General features: G+C 39.3%; 1 protein-coding gene across 3 annotated transcripts in view; it reads left to right on the top strand.

Annotated features, from left to right (window-relative positions):
• rngtt (RNA guanylyltransferase and 5'-phosphatase) overlaps positions 1–18528 on the top strand; it is an 86615-nt gene extending 68087 nt beyond the window's left edge. For all 3 annotated transcript variants that reach the window (XM_040125873.1, XM_040125872.1, XM_040125874.1), the window contains exons 14-16: positions 6151–6217; positions 15595–15718; positions 18117–18528. In XM_040125873.1, the coding sequence (XP_039981807.1) occupies positions 6151–6217; positions 15595–15718; positions 18117–18283 (358 nt within the window). In that variant the 3' untranslated portion in view covers positions 18284–18528. The remainder of the gene's footprint in view (positions 1–6150; positions 6218–15594; positions 15719–18116) is intronic.
• Positions 18529–19679: the final 1151 nt, after the last annotated feature.

The raw sequence follows: 19679 nt of genomic DNA, 5'->3' as shown, positions 1-19679 counted from the left end.
TTTCTGTTTTATGCCATCTTCTTCTTGTGTGTCCTTTTTGCCTCGGGGTCCAGTTTCTCTTACAGTAATTTTGCTACAGTCTACAAATTTTCATTCCTTTCACCATCACTTTTTTTCTGCAATCCCAGAAAATACTTACTTGCTGTATATGCCTGTTTGTGCAAAGAAAAACACTACTACCCTTCCCTTTTTCTCTCATCTAATGCTTATTAGACTCTGTAGTATAAATTATTCAGATCTGCCTGTGTTCACCCTAGCTGTCATCCTGTTAAACATCACAACTATGCAGAAAAACAATTCTATACTAGAAAAGACAATTGATTTCCTGCTGTTAATTAGACGCCTTGGACTCGGACGTATTTGTGATACATAGTAGTGTATTACCAGTAGGTGTGAAATTGTTCATTTATGAAAATAAACAGCTAATGGCATCCATTGTCGTTGGAAATGTCGGTTTGTTGGTTGGTTGATGACTTTGGGCCAGACTGAGGTATTTCAACAACTTTAGATTACCACTACATTTCGCAGAGATATTCGTGTTCCCCAAAGGATGAAGCCTACTTACTTTGATGAGCTCCTGAAATTTCCTTGCACCACCAGCAGGTTGATAGTATTAGATTTTAGTGAAATGTCTCTATTGAATGGATTGCCATGAAATTTGGTATATTCGTAGCGCCCAGAGGATGAATCCTAATGACTTTGGTGATCCCCTGACTTTTCTTCTAGCGCCATTGTGAGGTACATATTTTTGGTTTTCAGTGAAATGTCTCGACAACTTTTGGATGGATATCCATGATATTTGGTACAGACTTTCATGTACCCCTCAGGATGCATTATAATAACTTTGGTGTTCCCTTAACTTTCATCTAACGCCATCATCAGGTCAAACTTTTAAGTTTGTTTGGTGCACTTTGTGATCAGTACTAATTAGTAAAAGTTAGCATGCTAACAGACTAAACTAAAATGACAAACGTGGTGAACATAATATAAACTAAACATCAGTATGTTATCCGGGCGACTGTGGCGGTAGAGCAGATTGTCCACTAATGCCTAGCTCCTCCTGTCCACATCTCTAAGTGTTCTTGGGCAAGACGCTGGAGAGGCCAGCATCTTTCATGATGTTGAGTTTGTCGCAACAACTTTTGTGTAAAATAGGGTGAATTATAAGGAAATCCTAGAGTGCTTGTCTATTAAGGTAGAAAAATACTATATACGTGCAGTCCATTTTCCATCTAGCTAGATGAGTGTTTTAGCTGACATTAGGCTGTAGCTCAAAGCACCACTGCACCCAGGTAAAGTTTCACAGAGCTGATAGCGTGGCTGTAGCCTCACAGTCTTGTTTTTTTTTTTTTTTTTTCTGTGAGCACAATGCAGAACTCTTTGCTCTGTGTACTGTTCTGAAGCTCAGCCTGTGAGTATTGTCTGAGTGCGAGCAAACAGACCCATAGCTGTCAGCTTTCTGGTCATGCTGCCTTTTCCTCTGAGAGCCAGGTGACCTTAGTGACTGTCCCAGCTTTGTTGCCATGAGCCTGCCACCATTCACCAACAACAGACTGAGAGGATCACAGCAGGGCAAAGTCTCTCATCCTACTCCAAAGCCGGCCAGCAGGCCAGCTGGTCAGCTTCTTGACTCCTCCCTGTGTGTGAGAGAACACTGATGATTATTGTTGCCATTTGAGGACCTTCTGACATTTTCCCCCAAAAGATGAATTTGGGGAGGAGGCGCACTGTTCTCTCGTTAGTCACTGTCTGAGAGGGAGAAAGCGATAGAGAAAAAGAGACGGACAGACATTTAAGGAGGTAACAACTGTTTATTCTTCAGCCCACACAATCAATCCTTGAGCATGTCTTTGTGTACCACGAAACATAGAGCTTTGCAAGTCTTATTACCTTCCCTGAGAGCAAGCACAGAGGCAGACGGTGATTATTGTGAAGCAGGAACGAAAAAAAACTAAATGGAAAGTTGAAGCAATTCCAGAAAGCGTGATAGTGCCCCTCCCAAGTGTGGAGTTGAACAATCTTGAGTATCGTATAGATTGCTTGAATTATGGATAATTTCAGCCAGCATGCTGTCTGAAGAGGCAATGACTAATGGTTACATCATCATTCAGTAGGTGTGTAGTGACTTTGAAGACCCAGAAAGCAGGAATGGTACTGTCTGACTGGCTTGAATTGACTCTCTAGAGGCCAGCATCCAGGCTTCTTGTTACTGGTCTTTCTACTTTGTGGACTCAAGTGTCATTACAGCATCCCAATCCATATTGTGTGTAAAGGATCTGCAGTCAGACTTCCCTCAGACTCACCCTGCTAATGTGAAAGCATCAAAGTGACGTTAAGAACACGATATGATAAATGCTTTTGAGGTTTTGAAAAGTTCATTCATATTTTTTCCGTCATCCATACAGTTCTGTTTGGATGGATGGATTTGTTTGCAGCTCCGTTCTCACGTTGCCTTTTGGAACTGAAAAATCTCCATTTTCCCCATTTTTCTTCCACTTGTGTTTTTTGTAGTCTCATGATATGTGTCAGTTTTTCCATAAAGAGGATTTCGTCAACGATTATAAGCCGTTGGTCTTTTGTCGGTGGCTCTACCTTCTCCCAGTACCTTGTAGTAGCTTGTAGTTTTTTTCTGACAGTTCCAAAAAACAAAATATTTGAGTGATCAACATCAAATCCACACTTACCCAACATTTCTGATGTCTATATAACTGCTTAATTTTCACACTTGGTGTAATAAAGAATCAAATCAAAAGTTTTCCAGGAAGGATGTTTGGTCTGTTTTTCTGCATTTTGCCATTCATCATCTGAAATTTCAATATTAAGATTTTTTTCCCATTTCAAGTTTTTGTTCTTGACTATTTTGCTGAGAGTGAATCATATTCACAGAGCATACATTACATCTAGATTATGAAAACTCCAAAACCCGCATTGTGTCTGGGAGTTTGATTTTTTTTTATTTTTTTAGTACAATATTTCTGCAGTTTCAATTGTAAGATGCAAACGATAGGCTTAGAACATTTTTATAGGCTGTAGAGAAGGATTTGGATGAGAGACCATCACCACACTTGTATGTGTAATTCATAGCAAGTGGATCTGATCTGTCAAGAGAGCTCTTGCAGTGTTTCAGCCATCAGCATAAACATGAAGGATTCTGCAGAACAAACATGGAGCCTGTCTTTGGACTCTGAACCCCCACGAATGAATTTCTCTATATGGACACAAAGATTTCTGGAGTTTGTGCCCCGATGATTCGGCTGTATCCAATTGGCAAAATGTCACAGGGAAAGTGTTGTCTGAACTCCAGCACACGCATTTTATCGATTTTTTAATGTCTAATTTTCCAATGTTGAACTGGGTTGTTTTTACCTATGTTCACAGTATAATTATAATAAATTAATATTAATTTTCATTTGCAGCATGTGGATATTCTTAGTCAGCATATTTAAAGGCAATATTTGATATTTCTGTTATTGTCAACAAATCCTTTAAAATACTAAAACCAACAGTGCATTTATTCATCTCTCAAGATTTATGTTTACCAGTATATAGTATGGACCAATACCACACACCACAGGAGTTATAGCTTAAGCTATGGGCATTTATATAAATACACAAAACCCAGAAAGAAAATACAGAACGGCAAAAAATCACCAACAAAAATACAATAAAATTACCATTAAACTCAGTAACAAGCTGCAGATCATTCATGAATATGTGACCGAAAATGTGAGCTGTGAGCAACTGGAGATTAAAATGATCCCATTCATAATCCATTTTGAGTTCTGTGGGTAAAGAGTTCCACATATCGATCCTCCAAACAGAAACTGGATTATAAAAAGGGGTACCTCACAGTTCCCCACAGACGCACTATGAGTCACTGAGTCACAGCCAGGAATTGTGGTTGTTAGCAAACGTTACTCAAACAGGAGAAAATATTGAACTTGTTGTGGGCTATTTTACCTGGCTAAGTAATACATTTGGTACACTACTGAGCATTAATTTCATCAAGGCGGTGTGTGTGGGGGTGGGTGTGGGGGTGGGTGGGTGTATGTGTGGGATTGAATCAAAATAAACTACAGTATACTAGGGATGGGTAAAAGTAATGGGTTAATCTATTATTAATTGGACACAAACCTGATTGATCTTTTTTTCCCTATTCAGTGTTTTTCCTGTAGCATGTATGGATTGTGAGGACTGTGGAAAATGCGTGACGCCACACAGCCAAAAAAAAGTTCCAAGGTCCATTGATAGCATGTCTTTTAGTGTTAGTCAGCCCTAGTGAAGCCCAGATCGACCTATAGGGTGACTGATGGCTAACGTAAAGGGTTTTACAGCCATAGAGGAAATAAATTCACGATGAGTAAAAAAACCACATTGAAAGTGTTTCCACACTGGCGACTGCAGAAGCACACTAGGGACCAAATCTTCTGTCGGGCAGCCAAGCATTACCATTGTCACCGCTGATAAGGAGCTCAAAAAGACAAAAGTCGGAAAAATGCTAGAGAAAATCACTTTAACTTCTTCCAAGAGCCTGACAGGAGGGTGTGTGAATATGTGACTGACGAGCCACACAAACGTACTTTTACGTCTTATTATCAGGGCTGTCTAATATTCGGGTCAGTACATTAGATTTCTCCTCTGTGCAATCAATCAAAGTGAGTATATTACTCAACTGCTCGATCTGTGAAAACATAAGAATCAACATCCCTACGGTGCCTTTCTTTTTTTAACATAGAATCTCTTCATTGTTTTTGACACTATAGAGGTGTGTTTCTTTTTCTTTCTTTTTTTTTCCCTTCTATGGATTCATAAATAATTTGACATATTGTTCCTGCTCTCACGGGTCTGATTGCATGTGGTTCTGAGACTACGGTGACATTTAACAGCTTGATCGTTCTAACAAAAAATAAAACCCTGCCTTGTGTTGGAGTCCAATTTTATCAGTGTTCTTTACTGCTAGGGTCTCTCATTTTGACACAATTTATCTGACCCTAACTCAGAAGAAAACTGCAATGAAATTTAAAACAACAGGACTCTCTGTTACACATGAACCTCAGACATTCAGGCTGCGAGTGGAACATCAACTTAGCATCGTGAAACAGCTTGTGAAAAAAGAGTCTGCTCTTCTGAAGCTGATATATACTTTCATCTCTTTCCTCGTGGTTCCAATGCCTCTTGTAAAATCCCACTGATATGTAAATGTTGTTTTTGGAAAAACGTGCCATCATCAGTACAGTTTTTTTTTATTTCTTTGGAGTCCTGCTGGTTTCAGAAAGAATTAATCACGTAATGCGTAACTCAAAAGTATTAATAGAACCAACGACGGGAATAGACTTGGTGGTGTAAGGTCTGTAGAGTGTCCATCACTGCATGGCTATTTGGCTCCCTTAATGTCTACTGCTGCTTCCTTCCTGCTTGCGCTAGCTATCATTACACAGGAGGGGGTTGGGGTGATTGGAAAGACGGTCTTCGATTTCAGCTCCAGTCTCTGTATCAGGTGCACCAGACTACGTAGACGCACTGTGGTTTAGCCGTCAATTTAACTCAATAGCCCCCCCCTTATTTCCGTTCTAAAAATGGTTAACTAATATGAAACCAGTACTCGTGTGCTCAGTCTGTGGCAGATATAACAGCAGACGAAGTGTTTGCGGGCACATGGGGTGTTTTTGCTGGAGGGAGGTAGGGAGCAGTGTGTGATTAAGACATCTGTGGGGTGTGAGCTCCTGGATGAGACCCAAACACTGCACAGACACATGTTCGTGTTACTGAGAGATGCACACGCAAGACAGAAGACTACATACAACACCCCAATATAGTCTGAATGAACTGTGCTGAGGGCTCTTGAACATAGATACAGTACAGTATAATGCCTTGATCCTGCGTTAAATCTCTCTACATGTTCCACAAAATTATTATTGCCTTGGACTCTAAACGTGCCAATACTGTAGTTTTCTCTAAGTCTAGAAACACGGAGCTGCACAGAGAGACAAAAGGGCGCGGATAGATGTAATCTCACATCTCTGCCATTCTGTTACTAGCTGGAAAATCGAAGCGGCGTAGTGATTTCTCTGCGCTGTTGTTACCATTCAGATACTCTTGTGTTGAGATCCTGTGTTGAGGGTGTTAATCGTGATCTTTTTGTCTTTGTAGGCTGATTCCACAGACTGTCGGCTTGCTCTACGTCGGCAACTATGACAGGCCCTTTGCAAATATGAAGGTGAGAAAATATAATGTGTTGTTTGGTTGAATTCATCCTCGTGCCAACAAGCCAAAGCCCCCTCTGCTTTTCCACCTTCCCTTTAGCATCACACAAGATTTTAGTTCCCTTGAAGGCATGTAGCAAAGTTTACACTGCCGAGCTTTAAGGGAATGCACTAAACATTTGGCAAAATAGCTTTTTCATCATTTGTTTTGAGATGAAGATACAGTATTTAGTAGTTTTGCTGCTTTCTGCTTTAGTTGTTTTATGTAAATTCTAAATTTACCTCAGAGAATAAGGTCTTTATCTGGCTTTAATTAGAGACACCACCCAATTCCTAATTTCCTGTGTCATCAGTCCTTTTTTAATATTTTAGTTAGTTATATACATAAAGTCAGAATAATGTACATCAGTGCAACAACATTTTCATATCACCATTGTTGAGCTACCGTCAGTGAAGTTCAACACTTCCTACACAGATGGTTCACTCTGCTGAATTGGAAAGTGTTTTTGAGAAAGCAAAGCAAGTTTGTTTTTTGTTTTTTTCCCTCCTTTTCTACACTGAACATGTATAGATACAACAGTATGCACAGGGTTTTTTACAGTTATATGCACAGAAGATGAAACGATTAGTTGATAAATTGATTAGTCGCAACTACTTTGACAACTGATTAATTGATTAAGTAGTTTTTCAAACAACAGTGATGTCACGCAGCATCTTTAATGTGAAGATTTGCTGTTTTTCTTTGTTTTCTTTACATTTCAGAAGCTTTAACTAGCAAATGTTGTGAATCTTTGCTTGTAAAATGATTAAAACGATTAATTGATAATCAAATAGTTGCTGATTAATTTTCTGTCGATCAACTAATCGATTTAAATAAATCATAGCAGCTGTAACTCACATGATCTTATTATGCTCAGCTTTTGTCCCATCTTGGCTGTGATGTACTGCACCGTTGGTAGGACAGAGAGGGATTTTTCAGCTGCTCTTTCTGTAAGAATGAGATTGGGTTCAAGGGGTTTCCCGGTTGCATATTGTCTGTGTGAATACACAGAGTTGTGCTGTATGGGATCACACACACGCACGCACTACATCATCAGACCTTTGACCTACACGGTCAAGTGCACTCAACGATAACTAGCTTCTCCTCAATATGCGGGTATAATGGAAATTCACTGGTCTGGGGCGGCGCAGAGGTTTGGCAGTACCATGCTATTAACTTTGCATTTGTTCTACGATTTCTATCTGGCTGAACATTTCTATAATGCTGTTGCTCTATATGGAAATTTACCACTTTGACTACATGACTCTTTAATATGAGTAGGCTTTCCACCAGTCACAGTCATGATTTAGACCTACGGTAAACAAGTGTTTCTGTTCCCTCTGGTATCTGTTACTGTCCCTGTTTGCTGCTCAGTCTCTAAGCTCTTCTCGGGGAGACGGAGCAGAAAAGCTGCAGCCCCCGAGGTCATCCTCTGTCAGCTTTCGTTTTGCTATTTTTGGTGTCACACGTGTTTTACAATCAGCCCAAGTGTGGAAGTGCTAAAAAAAAAAAAAAAAATGCCGGTTTGAATGCCGGCACAGGACATGGCGACTTGTGGTTTTGGCTCGCCAAATAATGTTCCTGATAAATCTGCCATGTAGTGCCACCTCTGCACAGTCTGTGTGTGTGTGTGTGTGTGTGTGTGTGTGTGTGTGTGTGTGTGTGTGTGTGTGTGTGTGTGTGTGTGTGTGTGTGTGTGTGTGTGTGTGTGTGTGTGTGTGTGTGTCAGTTTGTGGCCTGCAGTGCTCCACGACAGAGTCGTTCTGAAAGCCTTAAGCGTTTTATTGGCTCAATCTTCCAGTGTAGCTCCTTATTGTTGTAATTCCTTTTACTGTTGTTACCTACGGGGAATCACTAAAATGAATTTTGGAAGGGAGCTTTCATGATGATTCATCAGCTCAGCCTCTCGAAAAGAACAGACATTGTGACGGAGCGGGCCGACCGAGAACCTTTTGTCTAGCCAGTGTTTACTTTTCTAGACTTCTTGGGCATTTACTGAAAATGGATTAATTATCAAAAGCATGTCTGGAACTATTTACGGATTAATGTAAATTAAAAATACAACTGTAATCATGTGTAATACATGGACGATTTACTATTATCTCCACTGTATCTCCTTAGAAAGGAAGAAATGTAATAATGCGGTCTCTTTCCTGAGCGTTGCAGCCTCTTTATCTTGATCATCAGTTTTAATTACCGTAGAGCACATTCTGCAACTGCATCACTTGGCCATAGTATCTGCTGGCTGTAATCACATTTTAATCACCAGAGTAATTAGTGAGATTTGGGAGCACAGTAACATCCCTAAGTATAGGTCCAACAGGGAATACACCATTGCCAAATGATCAGGCAGGTCGTAAATAAACTCCCAGGTTAGTCAAAGAGTAAAATTACAACCCAGACTGTCTGTGGTAAACATCCCTCACAGCGGTTGCCCTGTGCAGTGAGGGATTATTTAAGACATTATGGCTGCACTCACTCAGCTTGTTTACAGCCTGTCTGATCGTCTGATCATTCATGCTTGTTGTCCTGTTGGACCTTTTTTTTTTTTTTTTTTTTTTAAGAGATGTACAAATCTGACCTTTTCTCCCCCAATGTTGATTCCGATACACAATCTCGGGGTATCGGCAGATACCGAATACTTTTCTGACTCCAATACTCTTCTTTCCCGAATTGTAAAATCTGTTTCCCTCTCTTTGTGAAATTGTTTAACGTACTGTACGTGCAAGCTGACTTGAGGCTGTAACTACACTTCCATTCCAAACAGTAGGTAAAGGCGTTCATACACAGCTTATGAACATTTTATTCATACTTTTATAAGGTTTATGAAATTGCCGTAACCTTGTAATGACTCACACAACATCAGGTTTTTGTCTGACAAATGTAAAACACACAGTTACCACTAAGGGGCTGCAGTGACTAAAACTCCAATTGCTAAAATTTTGGTGTAAATAAATATCAGTTATCATCATTCTCCGCTTTTTCAAGTTTTTCATGCGATCAAACGTATTCAGTTGCAAAAATGTCTTTATCTGCTGTTAGAAAAACTATACCAAGTGACTTTTTGGTAACTTTGGCCAATGTTGAAAGTCATTGCTGACACTTCAAGTCAAGTAAAAGCCTTCTAATGTGAAGGACTGCTTCACATTAAAATGCATTTATTGTGAAACACAAATGCCAAAGTATCAGTGGGGCGTTAGCTTACCACAGCAAATTAATGGATAGCAGAAAATTGTATCTGCAACTTTCAGTCGATACCCAATCTGCTTAAGTATCAGCATTCCTGCTATTATTTACTTGCTCATTTTGTTCATAGATCTGCGGTGATAAACCACAATTCCCTTTAAATCCTTGTACACCCAAAGTCAACTCACACCAGTCTTTCCGCTTATGTTGCTTGATTAGACCTTTTCTTAGGACTGTGTGTGCGTGCGTGCGTGTGTGTGCAAACTAGTCTGGATTGACATCTACTTCGCTCTTCTGTTAGTTTTGTTTCACCTGTTAAGGCAGGACAACTTACACGGATATCTTTCTTATTGGTCCATGGAGTTTTGAAGCATCTCCTAAAACAGCTTAACTTTTGTAATTTTGAACTGATCACAAATGCCAAAAATCTTTTTTTTTTTTTTTTTTTTGGTGATCTCATTAGTTGATAAAATTATGTTGAAGCAACGAAAAATGGCGTAAATCCGCTGCAAGAGCACAGTGAGTCACCGGGACGGTGAAGAGTCTGCACACACTAAAGTAATTTTGTATTTCAAAAAAAGGCAAGTATGTGCGAGACAAGGGTGAAGTATTCTGTGAACACTTTGTACCCTTTCACCTACAGACTAACCAACACACACTGCAGCACTTTGAATAATGATATTAGCATTGTAGCAGAGAGGCTGTTCTCCACTTCTGGAGACATTACAATAACAGTAACACAGCAGCGCACTTTTTTTTTTCTCACCCTTTACTCCAGAACTGCGGTTTTAGAAAAAAAAACATTTAGCCAGTGATATTTGTCAGTAAATTACTATTTCTTTTCATTCTTTTCATACAGGAAGAAGACTGTAAGATACTTGCAAGTTAATGCAGTTAACTTAAATAAAAAAAGTGTTGGTTTTTTTTTTGTTTTTTTTAAAAACAACTTCAATTAAACATCTGCATACTCACACACACCTTTCACTGCTTTTTTCTGTTAGTACTTTATTGAATCAGGAATAGTTTTTAGTCGGGAGTCGAGTCTGAATCGAGTTATGACACCAATAGCTGGAATATAATCCTGAGATGCCAAAGATTCCCACCCCTAAGAGTTACCACTAAGTTCTACTCCTGTTACAATCCATAGAGCCTGAGAATAAGAGGAGTTTTCCGTCCTTCTAGTTCTCTGCATTATACCAGGTCTAACTTGTAGAAAAGGTATAAAAGCCTCATAGAAGGATTGGCTTCTGATTCACCACTTAGATTTCCTTTCAATATTTCATGGAGTCAACACTTTCTCAGTTAAGTTCAATTAAAATATTTAAATAAGTTTTAATTTTCTGTCACTTTGTAAGACTTTTGTTGCCCAGAGCTTTTGTCAATAATTTGAGATGTGAGATTAAAAACTATGAATACTGTTAGTAACCGAATGTGCTGCCCACAGAAAACTTAAGACACTTAATCTTGCTGCACAACAAAGTAACGAATCAATTAAAAGTTAAAGGTAAAAGGCAATCACACAATTCTGTGGGTTGTTTAGTGGAAGTCTGTGCAGTTTTTTTTTGTTTTGTTTTTGTTCGTTTGTTGTGCCCTGTCTAAGTGCCAGACCTGACAATGCGCACCTGCTTTCCCATCATTTGCCTGGGTTACCCAATATCACCTTGTTTTTCTCCTCAGAGATCTCCTCAGTTCTCATGTGCAAGTCAACCTTAACGTGCGGGATAATGATCCGTATTATACACATTCACCAGAGGCCTGACGCTGATGTCACCTAATAGTTCATGAGGAGTTGCTGAGACATTGGACTTGCCTTTGTGTGTTCTGTGATGCTGGTATTTAAGGCCACATATATAGCTGTAATTGGTAGGAATAACACTGTAGATAAAACAGCTTGTGAGGCAACAATTTTAACTTTACAATTCAGACTGTTTGCTGAGTCATTCAGTTGTCTTGTGTATTTTTTAGAAGTAGCTGATATTAATGGAGGGAAGACATCTAATGTATTCTGTTTGAAAGCATATATTAAAGGTTGAACATTAGTTTTCATTCTGACTTTCCCTCAGCTGTGTTGTTCCCTCTGAGGGAGTGTTTTTTTCATGTATGTTCTCTTGCATCTTATATCCTCCCTCTACTTACATATTCTTTCATCTAGTTTCTCGTTATTAAAATGGACCCGAGTGCTGCTGTGTTGCAGACCTCGGGGGCCGGTTCTGATTAAGTCTAGAATGAAACAAAGGACGGGCCCGGAAAACAAAACAAGCTATTCAAGGAAATTACAAACTTTGAATTTTTACACAGTCGTGTCGCTATCTCAGTAAAAGTCCTGTAATAAACTGTAGCCCAGTGTCCTGGTACAACGGCCCCCACGGCTTCCAATATTTGATAAAGGAGCAGGTTGACTGTTGTGCTCTGGCTTTTTTGGTCCCAGTTTCTGTTTTACTACATATAGTGGGCATAATCCTGTGCTTGTTTACTGTTATTCTGAGAGGGAGACTATATTTCTATGAGTTGGTCCCATTCTCTTTTTGTTTGGATGAGATTTCAGTTTGGATGCCGGGAATTTAGATCCAGATATTTCCTGGACTTCGTCGCCAAAAACTGCTGCCTTTTCTCATGAGAAACACCTGTAGGTAGCCAGTGTTTGTGTGTTTGCCTGTCGGGCAGTGTTAACGCACTTGAAACTGTTGTTTATGCTGAAAATAAAGGCGCCCTCTCCAAACGTCATTAACGCTGACTGACTGCTGGAGATATAATCCGACCTTGACACGCTGTTCACAATAATACACAATTCACAATAATATCTGCATTGGTGGAAAAAGTATTGAGACCTTTTTCTCAAGTAAAAGTAGAAATAGTTGTGGTATAAAAAATACAAGTAAAAGTCCCACATTCAAAAATTTACTTAAGTGTGAGTACATAAGTATTACCAGCAAAACATACTTAAAGATTTTTATTTATCAAAATTAAAAGTTCTTATCATGCAAAATGCCACCTTTCAGAGCATTATATTTATCATTTTTCATATATATTATCTGAATATTATTAATAACGCATTAACATATAACCATCCTTTTAATACTGTCCAAAAATGTAACAACTTTTACGCAATGTTTATAGTTTAATTTATAACAATTCACCATATTTTAAAAGCTAATCATATGTTTACATGTAAAATCTCAATTTGAAAAATAACCAGTAACTCCAGCTGTAAAATAAGTGTAGTGGAGTAGAAAGCACAATATTTCCTTATGAAATGTAGAGCAGTATAAGTATAAAGTAGCATAAAATCAAAATACTCAATTGACGTACATATATTTATCCAAACAAGTTGTTGTTACAAGTGAAGCAAACACAAGGAATATGTCAGTAAATGTGGATGTTTTCATTGGGGTTTCATGAGCATTGTCTGCGTTCAGTTGGTGATACAGTAGCAGACATAAAATATGCTTTTCTTTAGAAGTTCCAGTGAAGAATTTCCACTTTGCATTTTGATAGGAAAATGAAGAAGTATGAGGACTGGCATGAGCGCTTGCTCTCTTTTCTTCCATATTAGTATTCTATATGATAAATAGGATCTATAAATTGGAATAGAAAGCAGACAGACCGAGCTCTTCTCCCCTGCAATAGTGCAACACTGGCTGATGAAGAGCTCGACTGCCAAACTCCCCGATAACTGGTGGCACATGTGTGCTGCCATAATGAGACGGATTTGGACGGATTAAGCACCAAGTGGTGATGAAAAATGGCAGCCAACATGTCACCCTTCACCAGCAGGAAGAGATCCCAGCCTGTAGCAGCGTGTCCCACCTGCTTGTACTGCCCTTCACAGTTTTCTGGCAGCGTGCTGTGTGGAGCTTTAGGAAAGCTTAGAGATTCTGTCGCTGCTTTAGATCGTCCGCTGTTCTTCTCCAAATAAAGAAATGTTTGATTTGCGGTCAGTCTTATTAATGCACTGCATGTCTTCAAACTGAGACCAAAGAAAGATGTTTTGGAGATAAATCTGAATTTTGAAATCATGACAATAACAAACGATGTATGCTAATGAGTTAGGAATTGTCAAGGTCAGCATATGAAATCCGATATGTATTCTTTCTCTCTTAGGGAGAGAAAGAATACATGCCATTCTGTCTTCCTTCCTCACACACTTTCTTGTTTCCTGTGCAATTTTGACCCCCACTGTGAGCCCAGATGCCCCACGCTCCAGGATCAGACGAGCTCTTACCTTGTATTTTTGTGACTTGCCACAACACCGGCTCTTTCCTGACAACGGTGGTCTCGCTTCTGACCTTGGCTGCAAGTCACGTGTTCACACTGAACCCTGGCGGTCAGCCTCTTTGTCTGCCTGGTCTGTACGCAGTCTTTCTGAAAAGCCTCTATCTGTGAGGTCAGGGTGAAAAATCACAGACGAGCGCTTCGTAGTGACTCATGTTGTTGTATTTTCTTGATTTTGTTAAAAGCCCACCACTATTTCAGCTGCACTTTTTGCTTCCCAGCAGCTCTAGGATTTGCATTTTCCAAGTCCTGAGAATCCTCTGTGAGACACAGTCCCTCAACAAATAAACAACAGATGCTCAAATGTCTTCTTTGACTCATACTTGATCTTCAGTATCTTGTAGCATTTTCATACACTTCATCAGTGTTGCAGTGTGCACAGCGTGCAGAGTTGATTTTATTTTCAAAGCAGAATATGATGTAGTAAATCAGTGATCCTGTGCTCAGAAGGAAGAGCAGCAACTGCTGTTACATTGTTTTTTTAGGGGGATACATAATCGAGATACAGACGCTCACACTGTGTGAATATCGATCCGTGTTTATGTATGAATACAACACTTTTAACCTAAATCCTTAAGCATCTTTGCAACAAAGGAAAGTCAATTTTTTAATATAGATTTTCAGTTAAATTCTCTTCTCAATAATAGCAGTTTTCTTGACTTTTAAAATCTCCATTCTTATAGATTTTTCACCTCCCTCATCCCTTTGATATTGACTTGCATAAAGCAGCCTAGTAAGGTCTTGTTTGTAAACAGGAATACCCTCTGAGGTCACAAAGCAGTAACTTCTGGTTGTTGATTTTCATACATTTATTTTAGCCATGGCCACCGCCATTTGACCGTTTGCCTCTCAGCCTCAAACAGCAAAATCCACGTCAGCACTCTCATACTTTATAAAATATCCGTTTGATATTGAGTGTTTATTTTGACGTTGAAAATGATAAATAAGATTACCTCAGGATCACCTTACTAGCTTTTTCTCCCGGGTTTCACCCGAAACCCATGGTCTTCTTCTGTTGTCTGTTATCGCGTGGCCGACGTTCCATGTGTAGGTCGCTTATTGACAGCTGAGTCACTTCCATGAAATCTGGGCAAACTCCATATGCTGATGAAGACCGTGAGATGTGGCTGAAAGCTCTAAACAAAAGCTAATAAGTGGACCATGAGCAGAAATTAAGATGCTTTAATATAGTTTAGTGACGAAACAATTCATCAATTAACGTAAAATAAACTTTATTTTATTTCAATCGTATGATACATCTTGGCCTGTTCTTACAGTTTAGACAGCACATTACACCTCTGATTCCTCAAAGTTTAATGGATTTTGAAATAATGACTTCTTGATTCCATTTGGAGCCTAAAATTTGCAATTTTTTATTGCAGATTTAAAGAATACCTGTGCAATATTTGTTTTTTCCACCATTAACAGACGCGACAAAATGTCAAACTAACAACTGGGCGTGCTGGGCTGCATACTTATTGTACTTTATCCCGTCATACTTGATTTTTAACATCATAGTCCCCGTAACTGTATTTCCACTTTGTAAATTCCCTTTATTGTATTTTGACAGTGCCGTCCAAGCTGCCCAAAGCTTAGTTTTGCCTCGTAACTGCTAATAAGAGTGTCCATTGGTAAGTAGTAATAGCAATGATATTCGTATCATTTTTGAAGCTGCAGTTACACGTGCCCGTCATTGCCCGTGATGTCTCTGAATGTTTTTATAATTGAAGTCTGTGACTCCCATCAGATGAGACAAACCGTCTATAGACCAGACCACCAGGGCTTCTGACTGCAGCAAAATACCTCACAGGATTTATATAATTACACTGGTATTTATTTCGTTCTGTTGTAAAAGCACAAATCACCTGTGTCCTTTCATCCATGTCTGCACAGGCCACTAAAGAGCTGAAACAGTACGACAGCAAGATCATCGAGTGCACCTTCGCCAACAACAGCTGGGTGTTCATGAGGCAGAGGGTGGACAAGAGCTTCCCCAACTCCTACGAAACAGCCATTGGTGAGACTTCCAACAGTTATTTCCTATCTTTTTATATCACTGTCTTCTCTCTGTGTGTCTGTATCTGAGTGAATAACAACCTGTCAGCCTGCGATTTATGGCTCATTTTTCATTTTTATTAACTTGATGATGAAATGTTTTTTTTACTAAGATTCTATGGAAGTTTCTAATGTTTGCAAGTCTTTTAAAGGTTAATAGTCTTCGCACTATGTAATAGCTGAGCTGCTATTTCATCTTCAAGAGTACAAGTAATTTTAGTTTTCTCAGCTCAATAAAAGAAGAAAAAACCTGATTAACTGGATTCTGAACAAACACTTTTTCTCAAATGGTCCTGTGAAAGTTGCTCAGCTATAACAGCTCCTGAAGACAAATGGTGAAAAACAGAGAGAAGAGAAACAGTGGAGAAAGAATACAAAAATAATAATTTACCACAGTAATAAACCTTGTTTATGTAGCAGTTACCTAAATGCTAACCTTGCGGTGCGGTACAAGGAGGCACATAAAAGTACAAATCGAAGCAATAAAAACAAGAAACGCGAGAAAATATCATCTAAAGAATGAATTGAATTGACAAAAGAAGATAGAAAAAAGAGTCCTGAATTATTAAGCTTTAGATCTTTAGGCAGGCTGTTTGGCAGCTTTGGAGCCAAGATGGCAAAAGCACCTTCTATCTACAATCTAGGCAGATAGTACTGCATTTTTCCCCAAGATGAAAACAACATTGTGTTCCGTTTAGAAAGTAATACATTGTCAACTACATGTTGTTGGTGTCTTGATTGTGCCAAATAGATTTGTGAAGTGGGAAGAGGTATTTTGGACACACCTCTGGTACTGCTAGTAAGAAGTCCCATTGATTTTTCTAATAGACAGTGTGAGTTGATTGCAAGTTTGAGCGCATCTACGGCCTGGATCAGCATGAAATTCTCCCGGTTAATCGCTTCTGTCTATCTGCTAGAAAAGTCGAGGGTACAAGCCTGTGCACACATAAAAACCATGGAGTAATAATTCGACTACAGCTCCCAAGTGCTGCAAGAATCATCCAATTACTGAGCTTAAAGTTCTGTTACATGTGCTGCTAATGGATGGTGGAAGCTCGAGATGACTGTAGCTAACATCAGTTTACTTTTGAATTTCGGTCAATTTTGAAAGAACTCGTCAACTCTGGCACTGCAACAGCGGCACATTTTGAATTCGCTACTGCTCTGGTTTGCACGTCTGACTGGCTTCTTCTCCATAGTAACTGTGGCAAAGGCTCATGGGTATTGAAGTATACATCCACTATGCCAAACTGGCAAAAAAACAAACAAAAAAAATTTCCCAGAAACAAAGTTTCAATAAAACTAGTGGTCATAACATCAACATCATCAACGAGATAGTAAAATGATGGAGTTTATCATGTTTCTATATTAAGTAACATTGTGGAAATTAAAAGAAAAAGGTTAAATAGAATGCGGAAGAACGGTTCCGGAACCAGTCCACAACTCTATTCGCTAAGCCCCGCCCCCCTTAGTTACCGTTGCTAGGCCTGTCGAGCTTTACATTCCACAGCAGCGCACGTGCAGTGCAGCGATAACAGTGTCAGAGTTACCACTTGAAAAAGTGGCTCCTCGATTTCACATATGGGGGAACAGAAGCAGGCCTATCATTTTTTTAGTGCTGGTTTTGCCGCCGGCAAAGACAACTGGCAACTGGCAGGTTATAGCAGCTGTAGCTAGCTGGCTAATTAACGTTGACTCAGTGAGTTGGTAGAAAACTCTTTCTCCGCCTGTATTTTTGAGAAACCTGATTTTTAGTCCTGATATTACAGAACAGTATGAAAAATAAAAATGTAAAATCGGACTGTTAGTTTGTTCTAACATAACCTTGTTTGGATGCTTACGGTAGACATACTATAGACAAACGCCTTCATTAATGTAGTTGTCAACAACTTGTAACACTTCCTGTGATCAATAAGTGGATGCTGGTATATAAACGGATAATTAATGACAATATCAAGTAGCACAGTTGTAATTATATTTAGCTTAAGTTAGAGCAGATAAACAATGTTTAATCCATTCCTTACAATGTTGCTCCTTTGTTTTTGGTTTTTGAACTTTTCAAAAACCAAAAACAAAGGAACTCTTTAAATGTCAAATAGTTCTCTTACTAAAGCCCAATGCACATCACTTCAACGTGCTGAGAAATCAACAGTTTGACAGACTTGTTTTGACGAGTTTCGGTTAGTAAGCTGATTGGATAATTGCTGTTTAGGGGGAGGGGTTTACCAAAGAGTCAGTTTGGAATAGTTGCCTGTGCTAAAATGACTGAAACATAAATTCTGCTGCTGGAATAGTCTTTCACCAAATCTGAAGCAACTTCCTTCCTCCCCTGTGTGTCTGTTCATTCTCTCTCTCCCCAGCTGTGTGTAAAAGCATCCAGGAACCCGTCACAAAGGAAATCCTGTTGGAGTATCTGGACCGCTGTGCTCAGGGAGTCCAAGCCCAGAACCGGAAACACCCGCCAGACCCAGACTCTGAGCTAATGCCCCCTCCCCCTCCAAAGAGACCCAACCGGGCCATCCCATAGCCCATGGCCAGGCCTTCTGGACTGCTCCACAGTCACTGTGTACATCCACATCACCAGCCACATCATCCCCCCTGACAGAAAACAGACATTTTAAGGCTTCCTTACCCTCTGCACATTTGCTTTATCTGCCTGTACATGTAAGGACTTCAGAAACCTTTCACTGACTGCCTCAGCGTCATTAATTTACCTTGTAGACCTCTTTGTAGCTTTAATTGGTGGTGTTCTTATTAAATTGAAAAACATGATGCTTAGTTTATTTAATTTTTTTTTTCCCCCTATTTATCTTTTTTAAAGTCTGAGCTAATTGGTATTTATTAAAAGGGACATTGTTATGACTACAAATAACACCTGACGATGTAGATCTTGGTTACGTTTTGTCAACTACTTCCTTAATTTGTATTGACGGAAGAGTAAACATAATCAAAGCTCCTTCTCCTGTCTTAATGTATTTAAAACAGGAAACAACACTTCAAAAATCAGAAATCTACTTTAATTTAACACAAAGCTGCATGGGTTTTGCTTTTGGGTTCAGTTAAGTTAGTAATGTCGCCGCTAATGCTCAGTCAGAGGCGTCCAAGTGTTTTCATATCAAGAATTAGATCAAACAGATAAAGTCTGCATCAGCTCTTTGTTTCAGAAGATTTCAGACTTTTCTTTTAAAGGCCACATGGGTTCGCAGAGAGATGACACGATTGCACGGTCTCATACTACAAAGGAATAAAAACAGTGAAGTAAAGCTACAGTTGGGTGACAAATTTTAAAAAAAGGAGAGAAAAAAAAAAGTATCTTAAAGAATCTTAAAAGGTTTCATTGCTCCTTGAAATAGATTCTCCAAGCCTCTACACCATTCTTCCAGAAGATATTACTCCATGCGGTGTTTTGCTGATGATGGTGGGGAGCGTTGACGCATTGCTCCAAAACCTCTCATACGTGTTAAGTTGGGTTGAGGCCTGGTGGTTGTGATCATCATTTTTCAAACTCACCAAACCATTGAGTGACCCCTCGTGCCCTGTGGGTCGGGACTCATCAGGATGCATGTTCTATTGCGGGATGAAGTCACTCGCATCTTTTCCTCTTGCTACCATCTCGTCACCAGTCCTACTTAAATTGCTGAACAAATCAGAAATGTTGGCGGCAAATCAGAGGTCTGGAACCAGGATAACCAGGATTTGGCCTCAAGGAAAATCAGTTTAATTATGTAACTAAAAACAGAGACATACTTATGAAATAATAATTGAAATTGCAAACGACTGAAAAGGTGTCCCTCTGCCAGACTTGCTCACTGCTTACATCTCAAAGAAGATTTTATCTGTAAAATTGAATGTCGCTATTGAATATCTATCAGCCTCCACACAAACAAATATGTGTCTACAGCTCCTGACGGACATGTGCAGAA

The sequence above is a fragment of the Xiphias gladius genome, chromosome 4 (genome assembly GCF_016859285.1).
Source record: "Xiphias gladius isolate SHS-SW01 ecotype Sanya breed wild chromosome 4, ASM1685928v1, whole genome shotgun sequence".
Lineage (NCBI taxonomy): Eukaryota > Metazoa > Chordata > Actinopteri > Istiophoriformes > Xiphiidae > Xiphias > Xiphias gladius.
Note: the sequence above shows the minus strand (reverse complement) of the source record. Positions and strands in the feature narration are given on the sequence as shown.